At 35.3% G+C, this 16,060-nt stretch overlaps 1 protein-coding gene across 5 annotated transcripts in view; it reads left to right on the top strand.

The window, feature by feature from the left end:
• Window positions 1-5,130: 5,130 nt before the first annotated feature.
• The window catches only part of LOC136225970 (anaphase-promoting complex subunit 1), a 31,010-nt gene continuing 20,080 nt past the window's right edge, over window positions 5,131-16,060 (top strand). For 4 of the 5 annotated variants that reach the window (XM_066014203.1, XM_066014202.1, XM_066014204.1 and 1 more), the window contains exons 1-11: window positions 5,131-5,554; window positions 6,607-6,670; window positions 7,525-7,609; window positions 8,925-9,211; window positions 9,304-9,409; window positions 10,190-10,350; window positions 12,650-12,837; window positions 12,943-13,012; window positions 13,691-13,858; window positions 14,275-14,765; window positions 15,369-15,828. In XM_066014203.1, the coding sequence (XP_065870275.1) occupies window positions 5,328-5,554; window positions 6,607-6,670; window positions 7,525-7,609; window positions 8,925-9,211; window positions 9,304-9,409; window positions 10,190-10,350; window positions 12,650-12,837; window positions 12,943-13,012; window positions 13,691-13,858; window positions 14,275-14,765; window positions 15,369-15,828 (2,307 nt within the window). In that variant the 5' untranslated portion in view covers window positions 5,131-5,327. The remainder of the gene's footprint in view (window positions 5,555-6,606; window positions 6,671-7,524; window positions 7,610-8,924; window positions 9,212-9,303; window positions 9,410-10,189; window positions 10,351-12,649; window positions 12,838-12,942; window positions 13,013-13,690; window positions 13,859-14,274; window positions 14,766-15,368; window positions 15,829-16,060) is intronic. The other variant, XM_066014205.1, reaches the window with a different exon arrangement.

Genomic DNA, 16,060 nt, shown 5'->3' with positions numbered 1-16,060 from the left:
CAGAACCTTTATTCTTCTTTGGGAAGGGCCTCTCTTTTACTCCAGGATTCATTAGGACCATATCAGTATCCTTAATGATGGAGGACGATTCTGAACAACTGACTCACGTGTCCTTCGTCTTCCCATCCTCTTAGCAACCATCCAAGGGCCAAAATTCCTCCCATCTCCTTGAATCCCTTCATCTCTCACTTTCACAGCTTCAAACACCTCTTCCACCACCTTCTCCCTCTTCAGGCAACCCTCAAAAGTATGACCAAACATCCCACACTCATAACAAATATTATGGATACCTTCATATTCAATGAAATAAACAGTATTCTGTAGACAAAATTTAGACAAAAGGGGCTTATCAAGGTCAATATCAATACATACTCTAGCAAACTTACCTCTAACTGCCCCAATGGTAGTTTTATCCACATGGTGAACTTTGCCAACAAGCCCACCTATCTTATTAAGGAAGCTCACATTATAATATTCAATTGGGAGGCCCGGGAATCTCACCCAAGTCAGAATTCTATTCACCGAACAATCATATGGATTAAAGTTAGGGACCCATGGCCTTAAGGCTAGAACATGATTGGATATAATATATGGACCCCAATTAATCACAGCATTATATTCCTTAGCCCGGGTAAATTTAATTACATAATAGTCATTCTCTAAGTCAGTTATACTGACTTTCCCTTTTTTGGCCCACTGCGCCTGGATCCTCTGAGCAAAATAATTGAAACTAATTCTTTTCCCAAGCACCGTCACTATTAAAGATAATTTCCAATTAGCCCTAAGGCTTCGTTTATCGGCTGAGGAAAGCCGAATCACAGGGCATAAAGGATCGTCCTTTTCCCCATCCTCCTCATCTGAATCAGAATAAATCTCCTCTGATTCACCATCTAAAAGTCCATCAGAAAATAATGACTCCTCCTCGATCACTCCCATGACCGTATCTTTCCACGAGTTTTTCATATTCATCATAGTTGGGGCCTTAACAATTCCCTCAGCCACCATGTCCCGATTACCCCCAGCAGCTAAGGGAATAGCTGAATTTCCACAACAAGCCAGGGCTGCGCCATTCGCCACAGGACCCCTACTGCCTGCACCAACCCCCGCAGCACCACTGCTGTCTACGCCAACAGCCACAGGGCCACTAACATCCGCACCCCCCCAACAACTCACCTGACCTGCCTCTTCTCCCCCCTGGCCATCACCATCTCCCCCAGACCTAGACACAAGACCTCCGCCCTTGCTAAAAACACCAGCCGCAGGTACCTCCCCCATCCCGACCTCTCGTCCGCCTAGATCTCTCCCCTCGCCCCCTTGCCGAGCCCGTCAGAACTCCCCATCACCACCCAAACAAGATCCGCCGGTCCCCCCAATCAACCACTGCCGATCTCCTCTCCCCCCTCCCTCATCCCATCCGGCCTCGAAATCCCGCCAAAGCCCATCCCCGCCTCTGGAATAACCCGATCCACCGCCGATCTATCCACTCCCCCGCCCAGCGCCGCCCGTTCCGACGACCTCTCCCTCACCCTCTCCTTCGATCTCGCTCTCTCCTTCATTGCTCTCCCCAAAAAATTAAATTCTATTGTTTGTATTTCACTTGTTTTTTTAAACTTGACTTTTAATATAAACTAAAGAGTTTTATAATTTAATACTTTTAGCTATCATAATATTTAATGCTTAAGATTCATCATTTTTTTTAAGTTTTATTAAACATCACCTTACTAAGGTGGTGTTTGATAAAACTTAAAATTAAGTGCTGAAAAAATAAATACTGAATTTTAAGTGCTAAATATTATAAATGTTGAAAGTATTAAATAATATAATTGTTTGATAAATACGAAAAACAAGTACTGAATTTAAAAACATTACTTGATATTGTTGAACTTAAAATTTTAAGTTATATTTTTTGACTTACCATAATAAATGATTCTGTGACCTAACTAAAATATTTAAGTTATGTTTTCAAACAAACTTAAAATTAATAAACACTTAATGCATTAATTTTAAGTGTTGAAAGCTGTTATCAAACATAGCCTAAGTTATTAGAAATTAACCAATTAATCTCTAACTACGACGAGACATAATTATGGACCGATCTGTTCATACTAATGTGGGTCCCGACTTAAGTTAGACAACTTTAAGAGCCTAGATAACTAAACAGGAGAAACACTAGAAGTTTGATTGGATGAGAGATTTAGAAGGTTTAAAAATTATTTTACCACATTACTCTTTATCACAAAAGTGTAAGATCGATCATGCTTGATGAAGCATTTGAACCTTGAAATCCACGAACTACGCATCATAAAAGACTTAGGAATCCACGAACTGCGCATCATAAAAGATTTAGACCTCCCTCCAGTCGCCTTGAGACCCAACTAAGGTATCACGACTTGAGAATAACCATGAGCAATAAAAACTTGGAAAAATTACAAAACTGTGTCAAATTGGATATCCATTTACATATTTAGACCAATTACCCAATACATTACATATCTAGACTATTTATTTGTGACTTTTCCAAAATCCCTTCATATATATAACGACTTGGAAATTTCTTACTCTTTCTTCTTTCTCTCTTTATTTCTTTATCAGTTTGCGAATTTGGCACTGGTTTTTTAATTACCGACTCATATGTACGTAAAACCTTTCTTCTTGTGAACTTGGCACTCTGTTTTTTAGTTTTTTTTATGCTTTCCCCAGGATAATACAATATGATTTAATTCGCATTTTCGCAAACTGTGAAGCCTACGATAAGAAATACTACTTCACAGAATGAGTTTACTGCGAAGCAAATTCATGTACTGAAGTAGTATTTACATTCACAGTTTTTGCCCAGGCTTCACAGTTTGGAGAAAATGTGAAGTAGTATATTTTGTTATTTGCCTAAAATATACATAAGTAAACAACATGTATAGCAAAATGACATAAAAAACATAACATTATCACAATTTACAACAAGATTGCAACAATAATTCAAACCCTAAACCCCCAATCCTAAACCCTAACCCTAAACCCCAACAATGACATGAGCACCAATGTACCACAGTAAACCCTAATGGAGTGCTTCCATGCTTTACAAAAGCAAGAAAAATCGACATCATCATACAAAATTAATGGGCTTTGGGAGGAAGTTCATAAGCAAAAGGAACTAGAATATTTGCTCTTCACTTTCTTCATCATATACCAATCACCCCTCACTATGATTGATGCCTTTATATTCAAGCTAAACAGATACTTGAATATGATGTATTTGTATTCAACCTTCACAAAAATTAAGCCATTTTTAGGGAAATAATGAAAGAAACGCTTCACAGAAAGCGAAACTGTGAAGTCTCCGAAGAGAAATACAACCTGACAAAGGATGATTTTGCTTCGGATATTGCGAAACTGCAAAGTCATTTTCAGGAGAAAATATTACTTCAGAGGATGATTTTGCTTCACAGACTTCACAAAATGTGAAACAAACTCATTTTGCAAAGTCAGAGAAAATATTACTTCAGAGGATGATTTTGCTTCGCAGACTTCACAAAATGTGAAGCAAACTCATTATGCGAAGTCATTTTTCTGGAAAGAGAGGAAGATGAACATAGAAATACGGTAGATACTTACATTCTTTTCGCCTTTTGCCATTGAAATCGATAATAAACATATGATAAACACAGAAGAACGTCGAAGAACAATGCCTTCGATTCGCACAAGAAGAAAGAAACAAAGAGAGGAAGAAGAATCAGGGAGATGAAGAACCATGCCTTCGATTAACACAAGAACAGAGAGACAAAGAGAGGAGGAAGAGGCATGATGATGAAAAATTGGATTTTGTTCGCGCAATAAAAAGAAAGGAAAAGACGAAGATGAAATGATAGAAAGGAAGAGGGAAGATGAAAGGTTTAGAGTATTTTGGGAAAGTCACAAATAAATAGTCTAGATATGTAATATGTTGGGTAATTGATTTATATATGTAAATAGGGCTTCAATTTGACCCAATTTTATAATTTTTCCTAAAGACTTTTCTCGTCCCGGGTCTCATAGTAAGAGATCCAACTTTCTCTTTCTACTCTATCAACCTACTTTATTACTATTTTCTTTAGTTACTAACTTAACTTGGTAAACGTATTTCAGGAACTGCTCCCGGCTCTGACACATCATACGAGGTAAATGACTTTTCGATCAAACTTCTTATCAATGCCTATTACTTATATAATCTATTTGAAATGAACATTTAAGTAATTTATTATTTTCCATTGAATCAAAGGTCAAAATGACCAGTGAAGTTGCCAAACTGGTTAGTTTATCCTAAATCAAAATTTAGTTATCAAATTTCATTAACTTTAGTTACCTAAAGGGCTAATTACTAATATAGTCCATTTGAAGGGATCCATTAACATATTTGATCCACTTTGCTTCCATCTCACCAAATTAGGCACTTTCATCCACTTTGGACAAAAATACCCTTATTTCACCTTATTTCTCAGACTCTCAACGTCTTCTTTGCCATCCTAAATCGACGAATCGACGGTGGTTTATAGAGAGAAGCGAGTATGTTTCGTTCAACATTTAAAGAATTAGTGTTTGCGGAAGAGGATTAGGATGGAAAGCTCAAAAAATGAGAAAGAAAAAAAATCTAACAATTGAACTGTTGCGAGTCACAAATGCGACAAGAGTTGTCGCATTTGTGACGAGATGTGACAACTATTGTCGTATTTGTGACGAAATACGATAAATTTCATCACAAATGCGACAACAATGGAAGAAAATGGAGGAAAATAAAGAAAATTGAAACGATACCGTTACAGATGAAGAAAGAGGCAAGATCAACGAGAAAAGTAGACGTATAAGCTAAAAACATACAATTTTTATGGGAAATTGAACATAATACTTCAATAATCTCAAAAATCGCTAACGATTGGTATCAGAAATTGAAGAAGATGAACCGAAAAAGAAGTTGAAACGAAGAAGAAGAAGCAGGAGCAGATGGATCGATCTAATAAAACTAAGGATAATTTTGTCCAAAATGAATAAAAGTGTCTAATTTGGTGAGATGGAAGCAAAGTGAGTTAGATAGCCCGTTACCTAAATTCTTATTTGGGCTAAATGACTTCCAATCTTTATGGGCCGACCCTTAATTCATTTCCATTTGTAAACCTTTGTAAACCCTTCCCTGTTAATCCCTTCCTACCCTTTTCTTAACATCTTTTCCCTTCCTTCCCTTTGCTCAAACGAAAAAAAAGAGCGGGAGCAAGGGAATGATCTCTTGCTCAAAATAATCTAACCTCCATTTGAATTCCTTCACTAGTTGGGCTGACTCAGTGACCGATTCCACTCGTCAAATGCCTTCTGGACTACGTGAACTCACCGTACTCCGCGAGTTCAAGCCATTTGGCTTGGTTGCTGAAGTTCTCGATGGCAAGCCTCTTGATAATGTCGCGGATAAGTACGATTACTTCCTTTTTGACCCCGAAACTGTCCGAGATAAAGATGATACAGACGACAATGATGCTTCGGCTTCCCCCTTAAGCGATCGCTCTGACCATGAGATATTCGTTCGGGGAAATAGGTAAATTATACTGATATAAGCTGCTTAGTGCCTTTCTTTAATTAATTTAAACTAGAAATTGGAAATGAAAATGCTGTATTCAGCTAAATTTAGTATCCAGCGAGGTAGGTACTGTACCAAAATTGAACTGAAATTGGGATTTGGATGAGGGTGTATATAGAAGTAACTAATCCCAGTGCTGTTTGATAAGTGTGAAAATTAAGTCCTGAAAAAATATACTGAATTTTAAGCATGAATGTTACAAGCATGAATATTAAGTGCCTGAAAGTATTAAATGATGTAATTGTTAAGTTAAATATTTTGACTTATAAAAAATAAGTGATTTTTAACTTAAGTGACTAATTTAATTGATAGAGAAATAATACTTATCAAACACATTTAAATTAAATAAGTGATTAATATTTTAATTTAAGTGATAAATGTAGAATTTGTTCATTCAGTGTTAATCGTAAGGTGGATATTCAAAGCATCCCAAGGCTAGACTGGTTAATAGTTAACCACATTAGTTAATAGTTAACCACATTAGTTAACTGCAGTTAGTCAGTTCTAACTAATTGACATTTATCCATATGTGTATAAAAGCAACTTGTATCCCATGAATTCAATCAATTGAATTCATCTATCCTTTTGCTTGTAACTGTTTTGTTCTCCATGAATAATATTTTCTTTCCCTTATACATTCTGTACAGTGTAGTCAATAGTGTTCTAATTTAGTAGTAGCTAAATTTGTTCTAATTAGACTGTAAATTTCATAGCTTCACTGAGGCTTCAAGTGTAATGAAGTGAGGAATGCAGATTGCTTCATGTGGTTTGTCTTAGTATCGATATATATGGAACTACATTGCCAATACATTTCAGAAATCTTTGATATACTACTTAGATATCCAATTCAACATGTGTAACAAAAATAAAATTTAGTTATTTTATTGGCACAAGTTGAAGTTATATGACCATGATGAAATATTACTAATAATTAAGTGATCCTCTGTACATTTAACCCCATTTCCTTTATATGCTTGGTGCGCCTATGACTTTTGTCTTATCGATCACAGGATTATATGGTCCACAGGATCACGAGTGTTCAAGAGATTCACCTCTCCATCTCCTGTTATAATGGTAAATCTGATTCCATCATGAAATTTCCTGCATCTCCTTTTATATTGATCCCTTTCCTGCATCAAAATTCGCTTATGTTATTGCTTAATCACGCTCCTTCTCAGATGCCCGCTCGAGATGATATGATCTATTGGCTAATGGCATGTAAAGTTGGTCTGTGTACAATTGCTAGCTTGTTCCAACCAAAATTTTCAGAATAAAAAGAAAGCTGCTTTATTTTTGTTTCATGCTTGAAACTGTATAAACATTTGTTCTGCAATTTGATTCCAGACTTAGTAACTTTTTCCTTCCTTTTTTTTATCCTTTTGTTTCTGTAAGGCTTAGTCAAGTTCTTCTGTAGAATTATTAATGTATTTTACAATTACTAGCCCTTGTACAAGAATTTTGGAGCATATCTAAGACTTATTGTCTTTTATTGGGATAAGGGTCAATTTTGCCCCTAAAGTTATTGTGGAAGTTCAGTTTTATCCCTATTGTAAGAAATAGCTCAATTGCCCCCATGGTAGAAATCCTAGCTCAATTGTATCCCTTTCAAAGGAATCCTGTTTCTAATTTTCATTGGTATTTGCTTATAAAGGGTAAAATTGAGCTAAAGTTTCTACCATGGGGGAAAATTGGACTATTTTGTATGATGAGGGTAAAATTGAACTTCTCGAATAACTTCAGGGGCAAATTTGACTCTTATCCCTACTCTTTTTTTTTTTGAGAATCCTGACACTATTATCTCTTCATCCCATCAAACATTGAACTTCCTTCATTTGTAGGTGGCAATATGTATTTACCTTGAGTAGCATTACTTCATAACTCTCTTTATGTCATTGGATTTGTGTTGATTACTACTAAGTCTGTTATAGGCATGCTGGTGTCGTCTGGATGATACTTTGGAGGCTATGCTTTGTATCTTACAAATGGATTCTCTAACAATATACAAAATATCGGGTAAGCAGGGTTTCCTTCCATAATGCAGTAGTATTAATACAATAGTATGGATATACATTTTTTGTGAGGATTTGCTTTTTGCCAAAATCATATTCTCGTATATTGTACTGTAATAATGTAAGCAGCGTAATAATGTAAGCATGGTATGGGTCTTAGGTATGAGTCTGTCTAGGTATGGGTTGTAGCTGTCTAGGTAGTATCCTTAATGTGTATATATATGTTACTCTCCTTGAATGAAATATATTCATATAGTTTTAGTCTATATGGTATCCCATGTATTTCCAGTGTATTCACATGGTTTGTCACATGGTATAAGAGCCTAGTTTGGCTTCATTTTCTGCCCTTGTGTGCAGAATTTCTGGGTTAGTATTTTTGGGCTGTTTTCTTCAGCATTATTGTCTGCCTTGTGAGCAGATTGTTTGGACCTAGGGTTCCAAGTCTCAGTTCATCTCACCGGATTGTCGCCGTTCCTCTTCCGCGGCCTTAGTCTCTCTGTTTCTAACCTGTTTGTCTAGTTAGTTTTCCGGTGAATCTCTTTTTGTGCAATGACACTGCTGGCACCTCGTGTGTGTTGCTTCAACTGATTTTGCTTGTCCTTTTCCAATGAAGCTTGATGTTCCAATGCCATCTCTCCTGTCCGATTTGTTTTTCTAGATTGCGTCTATGTTTTATATTCCAAAGTATCTGGAGTTTCTTGTTTTGAGTTGTATTGTCTTTAAGACTATGTATTCTGTATCTGTAGCAAGCTGAGCATGATTAAAATCCATGCGCCAACTTGAGGGGGAGTGTAATAATGTAAGCATGGTATGGGTCTGTCTAGGTATGGGCTGTAGCTGTCTAGGTAGTATCCTTAATGTGTATATATGTGTGTATTCTCCTTGAATGAAATATATTCATATAGTTTTAGTCTATATGGTATCCCATGTGTTTCCAGTGTATTCACATGGTTCGTAACATGTACTAAGTAACTCAATGCTGTTAGATTTGTATTTCTTACTTGTTGCAATGTGCACAAATTCCTCCTTTTAATTGCTTGGCTTCTCATTTTAAACATAATGCTGAAATTCATTGAAGAGGGCGACATCAGAGATCTATATGTCTAATAAAGATTTTTTTATGTGGTAAATTGAGAACGAATTATTAATGCTTGGTATATACCTTTGTATTAATGCTGCCATAATATATTTTGTTTACTCAAAAAAACTGTGCATTTTTAGATTATCCATTTCGTTTCATAGGTTGAACTTGATTCATTCCTAATGTTCAAAAAATAAAAATAAAAAACAAAACCATCTTAATCTTTTTATTTTACCAGGTGAAGTAGTATCTATTCCGCTCCCATGTACTATTACATCGATATGGCCTCTTCCGTATGGTTTACTACTCCAGCCAGCAACTGGAGGGAGTTCAACACTGCATTCTACTTATTCATCCACAAGTCCTTTATTGGGTGCACGCGATATGCTACGTCGTAGGAGAGATGTTGGGGTCAGTCCACAACACAACTCTACATTATTGGGTACATATGATCATGTAAACAAAGTGGACACAACTTCACTTTCTTCACACCTGATTCTGAAGGATTTATTAGAAGAGCCCCAGGTACCTATACATATTCTCATTCTTCTGTTTTAGTTTCTAGTTTTGAAGGCAAGTTCTCATTCTCTCTCATCTATGTTACTTGATTCTGTCAGTTGACTTATACTGAAGAGAGAGGAAAATTGAGCTTAATGAAGGATTTTGATGAAAGAACAATTTGGACTAGTCATCAAATTCCTTTAATGGTGTCATTTAATAAAGGTATATCCTATTTCATTTTGGGTAAATAATTTATTAGTCCCTTCCCTTACTTTTTACCTAACACACTATTTAGTCCCCCTATTTTGAAAAGCACATTATAAGGTCCCTAGCTTTTGCCAATATTAACTCTTTGGTCCTTTTGTCTAGTTTTTTAGACTTGTAATCGTTATATTTTACTCCCTCCATTCTCAAATAAGTGTCATTTTAGAGTTTTTCACACAAATTAAGAAACTCAATTAATATGCACTTAAATTAATAAATTTACATGGATTAACTAAGTAAAAATTCTCTCTCCTATAATGGTTGGAGAAAAAACTTTGAAAGCTTAAAAAACACACAAATCAAGACGAAATTTAAATGCTTAGACCAAAAAACTATACTAAATTTTATTGAAAAACGAAAACGACACTTAAAAAAGAACAAAAACAATTATCTAAAACGACACTTATTTGAGAATGGAGGGAGTAGCATAAATAGATATATATAAAATAAAAGAGTAACATGGTCAACTTGTATTGTATTGTGGTTGTCCTAAAAGCTAAGATATATTCGGTTAAAAATCTAAAAAATATAGATAAAAGGACCACAAGGTTAATATTGGCAAAAGATAGGGACCTTAAAATGTGTTTTTCAAAATAGGGGACTAAACAGTGTGTTAGGTAAAAACTAAGGGACTAATAAATTATTTACCCTTTCATTTTCTAGATAAAACTGTATTTATTGATCTCTTCCATTTTTCTTTCCCATGTTCTATTGCATGATATTGATTTTTTAATGCAGGAAAGCTGCAACATTCTGTGTGGGTTGCTGAAGTTGCCAATTATAACCTTGAAGTGCCAAACGTTAGATCAAATGATGCTCTTCCAGCTGGTGTAATAGCTGAGCGAATCTGCTTCCGTAGAATATGGCAAGGGAAAGGTGCCCAAGTAGCTGCTTCTAAGGTGCCTTTTTAAAGTTTATTTGGTGTCTTTCAAACTCTAGAATTTAGCCTTATAGTATACACAGTTTTTTGAGGTTTCATCTTTTTGGTTTTAGTTAATAGTATGCCTTGATGAAATGGAGAGAAATTGTAAATTTTTTGTGTATATAGTTGAGTTGCATCTATACATTTAGAATATTATGTACATAGAAAATAGAAACTATCTGGTTAACTAACTTCTTCTCTAAAATTAACAAACTCTAACAACTATAACTTCCCGAAGCTTCTTGAAGATTCTCAGCCTAAAGTTGGGTATGCATCATGTATCCCTTGAGATTAAGATTTAAGAATGATTATCTAATCTGTCAAAGCATTTAGGGTTGCACAAAACTAATTGTAAAACCGACCTTGGAAGCTGAAATCGAACTGGAAAATAGATGAACTGAAATTGAAGGACTAGGGAATGGTTTTTCATTTTGAAATTGATTGTTAACCGAAAAACACATAAAATTAATCGATTATGTGTGTATACACTGCTACAACTTGTACCTTGATTATAGGAATTAGATTACATATAAATAAGGATTGAATTCCATAATCATAGGAGTTAGATTTAATTTCTTCCATGCATAGCATACTCATGTATATGTTTTATGTGTATCAATTCATAATACAAAATATACAATTCTCCTATCTTCTATGTGTTAACATGGTATCGAAGCCTTATATTCAATGTTGGACCCCCTTTGGATATTTGCTTCATGCTCTAGATGGTTTTGGGCGTGAGGGGTGTTTGTGTTAGATATCTCATATTGCTTAATTAAGAAGCTATATGGCTCCTTATATATGTGAGGCAATCCTCCTTTAAGGTACCTTCTCGGGTGGTTAAGACTTTTCTTGATATGATATTAAAGTATCTTAGACCAAGTGGTAGAGGGTTCCAATCCTGTCAACTCCATTTGTTAATGGAATTTCAACACATGGTGCTATGGGTCTGGGTTGTACACGCTTCAAGGAACATTCTCGTGCGGGGCTGTATCAGAGAGAATAATTAATAAAATACCAGTTATAAGTAGCAACAACACTTGAGGACAATTGCATGTATACTTCATCTGTGAGATTACTGTGCAAAAAGGCATTGTTGATGTCACAAGTTTCCAAATGCCAGTTATAAGCTGAAGCGGCATCAAGAAGTCTACTGGAAGCTGCAATTTTCACAACTAGTGATAGTTTATCAATAAAATCTAATCCCTCGCCTTGCGTAGACCTTTTGCAACCAAACCCACCTTATAGCGCTCAATACTGCCATCAAAATCATACTTGATATGATACACTTGACAACTAACAAAACATTTTTCAGAGAGAAGATTTGTAAGCTCCCAAGTGTTATTGTTACTTAAGGAAATAAGTTCATCCTCCATAGCTTGCTTCCACTTTGGACAACTGCTTTAGAGCAAGTCTTGGGTTCCTACTAACAATTAATGCCTACAGATAAAGCCTTGTGAGAAGGGATTCATTTGTTATAAAAAACTTAATGCTAAATAAGAAATGGAGTAGTGAATGGCTTTGAAGTAGAAGAATAGACGATGGTGGAAACTGGAAGTCAAATAATAATGATAATCAACCAAATAGGAAGGCACTGAATTGGTAGCCAAAGATATGTGCAGGGCTGGGAAGCTACTGGTGGAGGATCAATTTGTCATAACTCCATTTCACGAAATCAATGCTTCTGCCCAAGAGAGATTATGGAGTTATTGCAGATTTCTTTTTCCAACTAAGTTTTGGTAAGAGAGATTTTATGGATTAAATAATAGAGAGATGACTTGTAATGTGAACTTCTGATGACAATGCCATTGTTTACGCTGTCATTTTCAGCTAGGTGTTGGCTGCTTTCTATCCATGATGATTTTAGGTGAAAAGAATTAATGATTAATTATTTTCTTGTTATGAAATAAAATTGTATGACTATTATGTTATAAAATAAAAACTTCAATGACCATTGGTATAATTGACCCACTTCTTTTCGTCCTTTTTTCTTTTTTGGTGATTTAATTTTCAATAGTTTTGCGTTTTAGCCTTTTTTTCTTCCTTTGAAAATCAAATCTTTCTTTGCATTAGTTTGATCGCCATGTATACTCTTCCAGTTATGTGTTTTTTCCGTTTCTGTACTATGTTAGAAGCTCAATGCTTCTTTGCATTCTAGGCGCATCTTGTCTGCATTTGGTGAATTTGGTTGATAATTTTTCTGCTCTTGTCTTTGTGTTTTGGATAGTTGTTTAGATGGTGCCATAATGCAATTTGTTCTTTTTCATGTTTACCAGGTTTTTCTTGCAACTGATGATGATGCAGCTCTTATTGTATGTTTTCTTCTTCAAGAACAGAAGAAGTTGTTGTCGTTAAGGCTCCAAAGTCTTGAAATCAATAATGAAATCATCTTTGATGTTAAACCTGACATGAGCTGGAGCATACCCGCAATTGCAGCTGCACCAGTGGTTGTAACACGTCCGAGGTAGAGCTGACTTTTCCTTTTTCATCCACTTGATTTTTATTTTGAGCACTTATTCACTGATGGAGCAGCATGCACTTGATTTTCATCCGCCTATTTTCTTCTCAGAGTGAAAGCAGGACTCTTGCCATATACGGACATCATTGTTTTGTCTCCAGAAAGTACACTTCTTCTTTATGTAAGTTTTAGTATATTAATCATTTCTAACAGTCCTTTTGCACTTTTATTTGAATGCTAATTATGTCAATAATAATATGACTTATTTGAATGCTAACGGTCCTGTAATATTGTTTTTGCAACGGATTCTGATAAATGGTAGTACTGACAGTTTCTTGCTCCTATTATCTAATCTGAATCTAATTTTTGTAAGAGTATGTTAAGATTTGTTATCTGCATATAAAATCCTAAGCTAGCCAACTATTGCTTTGATCATCTTACACTATTTATAACCACTGCCCCTTTCTTTGCAATTTTGTATCGATTTTACTTTGGTTAAACCTGGTTCTTGGGATTATATGCTAAATCTATGATGTAACATTTAGTAATAGTTCAAGGAGAATTTCAAATTTTAGTAGAATAAGTTTTCTGATCGATAATTCATTGTTTTTGTAACCACAAAATTATCTCTTTATTGAGCTTATGAGATCTTGGATTTCTCTACGACAATAAGTTAGGTTACGATTACCCATCTGCAACAGGCTGTTTTATAGAATACATCATTCCACACATGTACATTGTTTATGAATTTTTCCTTGGGATAGTGAATATTGGTTTGTTAAACTTCTTTTCACCTTTTCTTTGTATAATCTTCCTTTCCTGATGTGTACGATTGATGGGTTTTTGTTTCCTAATGCAGTCTGGAAAGCAGTGCCTATGCAAGTATTTTGTGCCGTCTACTTTGGGTAAAGGTGATGTGCATAATACAGAGTTTTCTGAGGCTGTTTCCGTTCCCCATGACATAAAGATTGTAGGATTCGCTGATGCTGTGGAGGGGCGTGTTAATCTAATAACAAATAATGGGCAGGTAAATTAATTTGTGTATCTGGAAAGGTTTATTAGGGCAACTTATTAAATATTAATTACAATATTCAGTTAGTTTTATTTATTAATAATTTCATTTTCATGGTTGTTGTCAAGTTGTGTTTATCTCAAACTTTCTTGAATTGTTGCCATGTCTATTAGTTAATTTTTAAGACTGTAACATGTTCATTATTGGATAACTTTATTCCAGATTTTAGCTTCCTATTTTATGTTGCAGTTACTTTTCTCCCTAGGCAAGTAGGATTAGAGGAAAATGACAGATTTGTTGCATCTATCAGTTTCTTGAAAACTCAATGTTAGGTGGTATTAGTATCTCGAAATATTTGTTTCTTTTGTTTCATTCAAAATTACTTTGTTGGTTATTTTTGATCCTTCACTATATATATATTTTTTCCCTAGATGTTTCGATGTGCATTACGAAGAAATCCTTCATCTTCGTTGGTGAACGACTGTATCACAGCAATGGCTGAGGGGCTCAGTTCCAGTTTATATAATCACTTTCTTTTTCTTCTATGGGGAGATAATGACTCTGAGTACCTGACAAGGGGTAATTCTACTGTTGATTCAGAGTGGGACTCATTTTGTAGTGTTATTCTAGGAATGTGTGGTAAACCTAGTGCAAGCTCTCAGAAGCATTTGAGTTCACCTCCGTGCTCATCCTGGGACTTCCTTCTTAACAGCAAATTTCATAAGGACTACACAAACTTTAATTTCATTACTGTAATTTCTTCTGAAATATCAACTGACATGGAAGAAAGGGATTGTTCTCGACTGAATATGGAAGGTGAAGAAAGTTCAAACAAAGCATTTTTCTCTAAGATATTACAGGAGAGCTTGGGTTCGCTGCATGCACTATATGAAAGTCTGAAGCTGGATAGTCTTCGCAAACAGTGAGTTTAATTTTAGTTTTGATGCTAAATTGTAGTAGTCTGCTTAAATAAAACTATTCTGTAAAGTAGTTGTTGGTTCCTGAAATCTCCTGCTTCCTTTCCATGTTGTTCCCACTGTTTCTTCTGGTATCTGTGCCATATGACAGAAAATCAAATTTGGCATTATGAATTGGAATGGCATTCTTTCAACTCACTGACTTACTGAACTCTGTAAGCTACAATGTGCAAAACAATAGCATATAAGTCCTGTGTTGTGTGTGTTTTTTTCTTCCTTCCCCCTAAAGCACATCAGGTTTTCAGACCATATAGCAGAGGAAAAATTTAAGTTAAGTAGGAAATTTAGTTTGACTGCTTCACTCGGCAACTAGGTCCAATATTTACTTCTTGTAAACTTTTTTATCAACTGAAATGACCTGTAAGTTATTCTGTAGCTTGTGAGATTTCCAGTTGATTCCTATTTAACTTATGTAGTAGCATGCCGATTTGGGGTTGAAAATGGTTTTTCTCTTTGGTTAATAATTTGCTTAAGTTTTTTCCAATACTATGTTGATGTGCCATTTAATTTTTTTTTTTTAGATGATAACCACAACCTTCGTCTTGTAGGGACCTGGAACTTTTGGCCATTCTGTTAGGCAGTATTGCCAAGTCTCTTGGCGAGCAAAGTTATCTGGAACATTATATACGTGATTTTCCCAGCCTATTTAAGAAATTCGGGAGATGTACAAAAACTTTCTCCGCAAGAACTCCTCCTAGTATCTTCAGATGGCTTGAGAACTGTTTACAACTTGGTTGTAGTTCTACTAATATAAGTGATCTCCCACCTTTAATTTGCAAAGATGGAAGTTCAGTTGTTAACTCAGCACGGAAGATAGTATCCTTCTATAGTTTATTATGTGGTGGTAAGCAGATAGGGAAGAAGCTGTCATCTGGTGTTTACTGTAATGTTGCTACGGGTTCATTTTGCACAAACGAGGAGCTAACTGTTTTAGCAATGGTTGGGGAAAGATTCGGACTTCAACAGCTTGACTCCCTTCCGTTTGGTGTATCTCTTCCTCTCCGACATGTAAGTTGGGCTGTATTGTGTCACATTTGTAATTCGAATGCAGATTTTATTGATTTTCAAATGATTTTATAATTTCTAGTAGCAAAAGGAAAGGAATTAAAATTGATGATTATTTCAGCACAGAAGGTAGTACTAGACTATGTAGCAAGGAAGCCCAAACAGACACCAAGAATCGACATTTTTAGAAAATATAGGAAACAGAAACATTTAAAATTCTGTTTCAAGAAACACA

The sequence above is a fragment of the Euphorbia lathyris genome, chromosome 4, assembly GCF_963576675.1.
Source record: "Euphorbia lathyris chromosome 4, ddEupLath1.1, whole genome shotgun sequence".
Taxonomy (NCBI): domain Eukaryota; kingdom Viridiplantae; phylum Streptophyta; class Magnoliopsida; order Malpighiales; family Euphorbiaceae; genus Euphorbia; species Euphorbia lathyris.
This window is presented reverse-complemented; position numbering and strand designations above follow the sequence as displayed.